Genomic DNA, 9,562 nt, shown 5'->3' with positions numbered 1-9,562 from the left:
CACTCTTACCCGAAATCATCTCTGTAAATTGCATTATTCTGATAACTCGCAGGCACATTTTTACTGATCTAGATGATCAGGAGATTTTCTATTAAGAACTGACACGAATGAGTTTGGGGGCTCATCTCCATGTGCTTGTGAGCCCCCACAGAATAGCAAAGCTAATCTCCAGTAGTCCAACAGTTAAAATAATTGATGAGTATGTGTTGAATCCTCAGGAGAGACGGGAGGAAGAAAGAAGGAAAGGGAGAGGAGAGGATTGGAGGGCGGAGGGGAGGAGGGCAGGTGCTGATTTCAACCCTGTAGCGTCAGGATTGCGTCAATTCGGGTTTCAGCCACGTCTAGAGTCTCAGAGACGAGCTTCTCAGAAGAGCCAAAACAGGAACAGGGTTGGCAAATCACTGTGCGAGGGCGAGCGGACCACCTCCTCCCCCCTTTGCCTCCTCCCGGTTGCAGGCGCAGGTCCCCTGGGCTCTGCGCTGTTGTTTTCAGCACTCCGGAAAGCCGGCGCTTCAGATCCAGGCAAGTGAATCAAGCCAGGGAGTTTTCCGTTCAGCACCTCGGACAGAACACGCAGCAAAAAATGGCTCCGATCACTACCAGCCGGGAAGAATTTGGTAAGCAAGTTACTCAACTTGTAACTGCGGTTGTTTCTTGAATACTCCGGGGTGGGCTGTGTTGTTGTTGTTGTTATTTTTATTTTTCCATGGGATGTTGAATATAGATCTCCTAGGTAGTTAATCTGAAAAGAAAATGAGAACTGTAAAGGGGCAATCGTGGCTTATCTGTTGTTTCTCCCTTCCTCCCTATCTTTCTCCTCAAAAAAATTGCTGTCTGCCAGGGAGATTTTACATCCAAGAAGTTCCTAAATGTTCGGGTAGCTCTGTAAATTGCAGCACGCGCTGAGTAAAGGAAAGGGGGTCTGTTGTTTGCAGTTGGTTTCATTAATTCTGTAGGTGATTTTTATTTGTAAGTAAATCTGTATTTAACTTACCAGGAGAAGCCAATGTTTCTGTGATTACATAAGGGTTTGATCTCGGTATAAAACAACTTATATGTTGAGGGTTTGGAATGTATATTTTATTATAGAGTGTACCATAAGGTTGTTTTTCTCTGCTATGTTTTTCTTGTATTCTTGAAATGTGTTGCTAGTGAAAAACACAGAATCCTATGATGCTAGGGTGTTAGAGTGGTATTTGAAATGAACTAGCTTGGTCCATTGCATTTCACAGGTGAGGTAACCAGAGCCCAGAGAGATGAGGGACGTATTTCAGGTCAAACAGTTAATGAAAAGCTTTTGGAAAGTAGAATTAGGACTCCTATTTTCCAGTTCAATTTCCCTTTTCCTATACCAAATTTTTGGCATCATTGCTCTCCTTCTCTCTTTCAGTAAATAAAAACAGATGTACTTCAAATTAAAAAGTAGTATTTTAGGTCACATTATATTCCAAAGATAAGAGGTAGAGTTTTACTTACTTCACAAGTATTCAAAAAAATCAAGACATTTTATAGAAGTTTGTGAATAAGGAATGATATCTATGAGTCCATGATAATTGTTATTTAACTGAGTGAAATGACTGAGGTCTTTGCTCTCAGAAGCTTAACATCTCATTGGTAGAGAATATACAAGGAGTAGGTGAGTCTTTCCATGATTTAGTGAATATTTTGCCTTGTGACTTACATATGAAATAGGGACAATCTGTGACATTATATTCAGAAATGAGTTTCCTTTACAGGCTTCCATTTGGGTGATTGATTTATATTATTATGATGTGTATTCCCAATTTCTGATTTGAAAATAAGAAATTTTCCAATACTGAGGCATTTTCAGAGATTGTGCTGGTAAAAAATATGTTTCAGCTTGGGCCATTGGTCTGTTTAAGAAAAAAAAAAAAAGAGGATCATTTTCTATTGCTTTTATTGTTCTCCTAGCATTGGCTAAAGAATTGCCTTAGTTCATGACTTTGGTTTTGCTCCCTGGCCTTGGATTATTAGAGTCCAGGAGTGGATTCTCCCCTGCCACCCCCCCACCCCCTCCACACACAAAGACTTGAATAGAAGAAAAAAACTGAAAAGCTGATACTAAGTTTAGCTGATTATCTTTAGCTCTTGTTTGATTCTTTTTCTGTAGCATTTGCTGTGTTTTCTACTTGGGGAATTCAAAGGTTTATTTTTCATCTCTACATGATTCAGTTTCTTGATATAATTAAACTATAGAATTTTTATTATTGTTTTTTAATCTTCTTATATATGTCTTCTCTTATTTGTCATTGCTGGTTCTTATATTCTTTGAGTTCAGTTTTGAAATTATGAAGTAGGTAGGCAGAAGATTGGGGGGGGAGGGGAGTAACAAAAGATTGTTCTTTCAGGGGTTATTCAAACAAGGGTTAACCCTTTTCTAACTGAGACTTTTAACTTTATTATTCACTATTTGGGATAAAAACAGATAAGAATGAAACTAAATGCAGATAATACTACATTAGTTATATTCACTATGACTATATTAAACATTGACTCAATTGATGCACTGTGTCCAGATATAGCAATACTGCTTTTACTTACACACTGTTACTAATCATTTGTTGGAGAAATATGCTTACATATGGTACATGATAAGCTTCATGCATAATCAGTATTACCTAATGTCAGTAATTTAATGTGCCCTCATTCAAGAAAGAATGCCAAATTCAATTTGATTACCATTTGCCATGTGGAAATATGCTAGAAAAAAATCAGTTATGGATAAAATTGAACTCTAAATTATCTATTCTCACTCTTCTCTTTACATGTTAAAGAACGATGATTCATTCATAACCATTGTTTTGTTTTTATCCTACTTAGGTGTAATTAATTTGTTCTTTGGGTAATTCAGTGTTTGAGAAATTATGAATCTGTATCCAAGGAGTTTGTAGTGTTAAAAGTTACATAATATTAATATCCTGTTGTTCATCTTTTTTGTTCTTTTTTTCCTAATATATGTAACATTTCTCTTATCATAATTGGGATGGAAATTATTGATGTTTGTGACAATAGCAGATAATGTTCCTCCATTTCTTAAAATTATTGGAACCACTGAGCCCTTAGATGTTTGCTTCTTGAATCCGGGATAAATAAAGAACTACTAAGAATACAAAATCTCCCAGTATTTCAAAAATGTGTATTTAGAGCTCCATAATCAGTAAAAATTGATGCTTCTGGAAAGCCTCAAAATGTCAAGAAAACATAATGAAATTAGTACTGACCTACCATGCTGTAGTTGATTCATGTTATCTGAGAAAACAAAGGTAGGTCAGGGTCATTTAGCATCCCCCATCCCGACCTAGGCCCTGTTTCATCTTTTCTTTTTATTTATGAAAAAAAACTGAAATGAAGAAGTTTCTGTCATATGGTATTTTTTTCAGCATGTCACACAGTGGATGTGTTTATTCCTGAAGGTGACATGAAATGTGTACATAACTCATACCCAGAAGAGTTGGAAAGTAATCCAATCTGTGCAGCCTACAGCATTTGCCAGCTCCAGTATGCTTTTCAAATAGGCTCATGTCTCCAACTCTGCTCCTTTAATGTATGTTATTGGTCATTTGATTTTTCAGATGAAATCCCCACAGTGGTGGGGATCTTCAGTGCATTTGGCCTGGTCTTCACAGTCTCTCTGTTTGCATGGATCTGCTGTCAGAGAAAATCATCCAAGTCTAACAAGACTCCTCCATATAAGTTTGTGCATGTACTAAAAGGAGTTGATATTTATCCCGAAAACCTAAGTAGCAAGAAGAAGTTCGGAGCAGATGACAAAAATGAAGTAAAGAATAAGCCAGCTGTGCCAAAGAATTCATTACATCTCGACCTTGAGAAGAGAGATCTCAATGGCAATTTTCCCAAAACAAACCTCAAAGCTAGTAGCCCTTCTGATCTGGAGAGTGTGACCCCAAAGCTCTTTTCAGAAGGGGAGAAAGAAGCCGTTTCCCCTGATAGCTTAAAGTCCAGCACTTCCCTTACTTCAGAAGAGAAACAAGAGAAGCTGGGAACCCTCTTCTTCTCCTTAGAGTACAACTTTGAGAAGAAAGCATTTGTGGTAAATATCAAGGAAGCCCGTGGCTTGCCAGCCATGGATGAGCAGTCGATGACCTCTGACCCGTATATCAAAATGACGATCCTCCCAGAGAAGAAGCATAAAGTGAAAACCAGAGTTCTGAGAAAGACCTTGGACCCAGCTTTTGATGAGACCTTTACATTCTATGGGATCCTCTATACTCAGATCCAAGAGTTGGCCTTGCACTTCACAATCTTGAGTTTCGACAGGTTTTCAAGAGATGATATCATTGGAGAAGTCCTTATTCCTCTTGCAGGAATTGAATTATCTGATGGAAAAATGTTAATGAACAGAGAGATTATCAAGAGAAATGTTAGGGTAATTCATTTTTAGTGCTTAAAGTATTTATAAACATTCTTTTATTCAGCTTCTTTGTATCTAGGGGATTTTCATTAAAATGATAAATTTTATACATATCATCTTTACCATGTTTAATTATTATTAATCATAATCAAATGGGGAGCAAGGGAATAGAGGAGATGAAAGAAAATTTAACCCACAGCTGAAATGTTTAAAGTATTTTAATTATATCAAATAAATAGGCATCCTTTGTGGATATTTAAAGAATACTTATATAAATATTTTTGTTAATTTCTATCTTAAGTATTGTGACTGCCACTTAAACTAAAATGCAGGCAAATATTTCTTATAAGCAAGTTAACAAAGATGTTTCATAATTGAATTTGAAATTGAAATTGAAATATAAAATTAAATCAATTTGTCCTGAGGATTTGGAAGTTATATTGACTTTTCATGGAATTGCTTTTCAAGGAGGAGACATCACATCATATTGAATTATAAATGTCCATGACTATGTTGTATGACAAGAAGTGAGTTACTCTGCCTTTGTAGGTATACTGCTTTGGTAGTTCTGAGACTATTATAAGATATAAAATTAATACTATTTCCCCTTTAAATATAGAACTTAATTGATTTAAACTATAATATTTTAGAAAGATTCTGTAGAATACTGTAAAGCTCACCTTTATTTCTTTGTTGAAATTAATGAAAAGTCAGAGTTCAGAAACGCTAAGTAGCTTGTTTGAGACACTCAGATGTTTAGCAGCATAGTAGGAATAAATATCTATTCCTACTTGGACTGTTTATTCATATAATAACCCCATGTGTATATAGACTGAAGTGTTAAGAGCTCTGGCCAGCCATCATTCTTAGTTATAATCCAGCTCTGAGTTTTCATTTTGTTTCATCAGTTAAAACTTGTACTTTGAGTTCTTGGTCATCTTAGCTAATGTCTTTAAAGTGCAAATAAAATCTAAGTAGTGTACAAAGAAGGATCTTATGATACTTTTCAAAAACAAAGTATTAAAAATTGAGTCAATTTCCTCCAAAACTTAATTCATTCCTTGGATTAAATGAGGAATTTGAGTGGGGGCTGAGGATAGAGAATTTTAATTCCATCAGCCCTGTGGGTCAGGAGAGTGGTGGCAGTCAGAATAAATTTCAGTTAGTCTGAATTCAAATTCCAGTAATGTTAGTGTTTTTTAAAAAATTGAAATCAAATCAAACTTAACATGAGTCATTTTGCCCTATATAGATCCTTTCAAATGAATAGACAATTTTCATTACTATTAGTAACTTCAAAAAGCAATTATTTAGTTAAAAAGCAAAAGTAAAAAAAAAAATCCTCTGTAAAAGCTATACTCTAAACATCTTTAAACATTTCTAGTAATGGGTGTGGCTAACTCATTACAAATTTTAACAACCTGTAGTACCTAAAAACACCACAAGGTGGCAGCCACCTGTTTTTAGAAAGTGGTAGCACTGCACAAAAGCTTGCAGTTACTCAGATTCCTTAGCATAGTAAAATAAAAATAAGTAGGAAAATTACATAAAACTAGCAATATTATATTGCTTTAAAATATTGCTATAAGCACAAATTTCAAACCCAAGAAAACAATGAGAATACTTATACCACATCTCTCTTTGTTTAGAAGTCTTCAGGACGGGGTGAGTTACTTATCTCTCTCTGCTATCAGTCCACTACAAATACTCTCACTGTGGTTGTTTTAAAAGCTCGACACCTGCCTAAATCTGATGTGTCTGGACTTTCAGGTAAGAATGCTTCTGAAAAATTCAGTCTCAGTGAACAATACATTGGGCAAAATAGCATCTAACGTGAATTTGATTTGCCTTTTACTCATAGTTTCAAGTGATGTGATTGTTTTTCCCTGTTTCTCATTATGGAATAATGATGTGATTCAGTGCCATTAGCAAGAAAAATAAAACTACATAGTTCTACCAACTAAGCCATTGCTAATACATGGTAGATGTCTGATTGAATGGGTTTGAAGCAGAAAACAGTGATAAATGCAGAGGTAAGAAGCCATTGCCAAAAATATAGCAATTGTTTGGGAGAAGAGTTCTTCATTTTAGTGTTTTTAATGAGCCAACCTACACTTATTCTGCTGGTGTTCTTTTTATTATTTTTCCTTTAATTCCTTATGTATCTTCTTGAAGAATTAGCTCTTAGTTTTTGTTACTATTAAAAAAAATTCCTCATATCACATTGTGAAAAGAACACATGACCTATGGGTTGAAAGGATCTGAGTTCAAATCCTAACCCTTCCATTTTAACATATAACCTTGGCTATGTTTCATAATCTCTACACAAACTAATAAGTAATGATACTTACCTTGAGAGAGATTGTGAGGACTAGAAAGATATACTTCATTAAATATCACCTAGTTCTATTATTATTTTTAATATTATTATTGCTATTATTTAATAATGGCAGTTGAACACATTGTCTTAAATGTTTAGATTAGGAAGCTCAAATGAACTCATATGCTTCAACCAGAAAGAGGCAAAAAGAATATAATTAAATGTGTGAAAAAGTAGCATGATCCTAAAATCCACATATTAAAGGAAGATCAACTCTGAAAAACAGGAAGCAAACTCAGCAGGTGATTAAAGAAGCACAAAATTTAAAGCAAAAAGGACATTGCCATTGTGAATTCTAAATGCCTGTTCAACAGAAAAAGCAGAGAGGTAGAGAGGCTTATCCAAAGTCATACAACTCAGAAAGGTTAGATCTTGTCTAATGTTTTTTTCTTCTATCCTATTTTCTGGAATGAGTTACAAGTAATCAGAGCGTGCCTCTGGAATATTTTGTTTTCTTCTCCTCTATATTATCTCGTCTTCCTGCCATTGCACTTCTGTTCTCATCCTCTGGTTTAGAACAGTTTACTCTTCAAATTCACATTCTTATTGTCAATTTGTTGACAATAGAGAAGCCAAGCTTTATCCATGTTTTCACTTTGTTCTGATTCATTTTCACTGCAATCTCATTTTATTGGCATGCAGTAACCTCCAAGGGCACCATTATACTGAAATCAACTCTCCAGCCAGGTTCTGCCAGTGTAACGTCTGTTGTTTACCATTGCAGATCCCTACGTGAAAGTGAACCTGTACCATGCCAAAAAGAGAATCTCTAAAAAGAAGACTCATGTGAAGAAATGCACCCCTAATGCAGTGTTCAATGAACTGTTTGTCTTTGATATTCCTTGTGAGGGTCTTGAAGAGATAAGTGTTGAGTTTCTGGTTTTGGATTCTGAAAGGGGATCCAGAAATGAGGTGATAGGGCGGTTGGTCCTGGGAGCAACAGCAGAAGGAACCGGTGGAGAGCACTGGAAAGAGATCTGTGACTATCCCAGGAGACAAATTGCCAAGTGGCATATGCTCTGTGATGGGTAGCATCCTAGACATGATGAGTTGGAACTTAATGATTTTTACTAGGCAAGGAACAATTTCCTTTCTCTTTTTTTCTCTGATACATGATTGCAAGCTTGTGACAACAAGCTACTTTTTTTTTTTTTTTTTGGTTAGAAATGGATTGAATTAGCAAACCTGAAAGTAACTGTCAATGTGTATCATGATCATTTCCCCTGATATTAAAGAAGTTGGGTAGATTTTCATGAGATATTCAATCTCTGCTGCAGGTTACCAAAGTAGCCAAGCATTTTATGAATATTACAGTGCAATCCCAAGCTACTGATGTGGTTTAGAAGGTGGTGATCTCATGTCACTAGAAAGAAATGTGATTTTTAGGATTTAGAAATGAAAAGCATGCTTTCTCTTATGAAAATTCATCCATTTTTCTTCAGGTGGGGAAATTACTTTTTCTTTAAATCCAAAGATATTAAAGAAATGTTCTCTGGTTTGTTTTTATCCATTATGTCATGTGAAAATGGTCGTCTTGCATATAAAAGTATATGGTCCTTTCTCTTTAGTTTGTAATTATTTGATACAATTTTATTATACAAGGAGTAACTTGGTTTTCTTTCAAAAGGACAGTGAACAAGCTGAGAAATCATTTTATCAAAGGGCTGAGTTGAGAACACTGTGGCTGAAATATTATTTTTCTCTCTCCTAAGGTTATATGTGAGTCAAATGTTATAAAATATAATCTCACATAAGAACCATGGCCTTGAATTATCCACTGACTATCACAAACATCAGTGTGGTCTAAGCAAGCCCTGTTTACCTTTGTTAAGTTGTGGAATTAGTTAGTTCAGTTAGAAATCCAGCTAGAAATGCAGCTTCCTGAAAGGAAATATGTATAGTATGCAAGTGTACATTCAAGTCTATCCCTTGTACGCAGAAAGGGCATGGCTAACTAAGTCTTTGTTTAGCATCTTCTTCCCCAGAAAGGACTAAGCTACTATTTGGAAAGAAACAAACAAGATTTAAGTTTTTTCCATTACTGGATAGAAAGCATCACTTAAACCAACAAAGTAATGACTAAACTATAGTTACACAGCGAGCCTAATATAATTTACACATGTTCACACAAAATGTATTTAGGCTGTCAAATTAGCACAACAGAGTATGTTTCACTATCTTTTCTAGGCTAATTTGCCTTGAGCTGTTGTCTGTGGAACAGTTTATAGACTTGTGTCTTGTATGGTTTTCCAGTGCCAGGGCTCTGAAATTCAATAAAAACCTGCTAGAGCAAAGTGGTGCCCTGTGATTACTTGAAAGAATGAACTTGAGATAATGTCACTATATCTGAGTTTTTAGAGAGTATGAGTGAAACTGGGTACAGTTGAATTATTAAATATGCAAGTTAGAAATAAAGTCTACTGAAAAATTTACATTTTGAGTCAGGTTTTGTGTCCGTACTTTAGCAGTTTTTGAGAATGTGTTTGATATCACAGTGTTTGTAAATTCTCTGACAATGCATTTTCAAAACAACTTATACATGCTTTTTATGACTATGCCTAATGTAAAGAAAATGTTTTACATTCCGTATGTACAAAGATTGAAGTCAACCTCTTTTTTGTGCTTTAAGATGACTTTGGGATTAAAAAAAATATCCCCCGATCATTGTCTTTATTACACCAGAAAGTCACCTCACAACATTTCTATGAAAGCAACATGAAATGAATTGTAGTCAGTGCATGGTTTGGGGAAGTAAAATGGCCTTTTTATGTATGTATATTTGTTAAATA

General features: G+C 35.2%; 1 protein-coding gene across 1 annotated transcript; it reads left to right on the top strand.

Annotated features, from left to right (window-relative positions):
- Nucleotides 1-347: 347 nt before the first annotated feature.
- Nucleotides 348-8,217, top strand: SYT4 (synaptotagmin 4). Its single transcript, XM_007081805.3, has 4 exons — nucleotides 348-617; nucleotides 3,594-4,408; nucleotides 6,043-6,163; nucleotides 7,498-8,217. Exons 1-4 carry the CDS (start codon nucleotides 584-586, stop codon nucleotides 7,803-7,805), a joined length of 1,278 nt encoding a protein of 425 aa, XP_007081867.1. The 5' UTR covers nucleotides 348-583; the 3' UTR covers nucleotides 7,806-8,217.
- The last annotated feature ends 1,345 nt before the right edge of the window (nucleotides 8,218-9,562 follow it).

The sequence above is a fragment of the Panthera tigris genome, chromosome D3 (genome assembly GCF_018350195.1).
Source record: "Panthera tigris isolate Pti1 chromosome D3, P.tigris_Pti1_mat1.1, whole genome shotgun sequence".
Classification (NCBI taxonomy): domain Eukaryota; kingdom Metazoa; phylum Chordata; class Mammalia; order Carnivora; family Felidae; genus Panthera; species Panthera tigris.
This window is presented reverse-complemented; position numbering and strand designations above follow the sequence as displayed.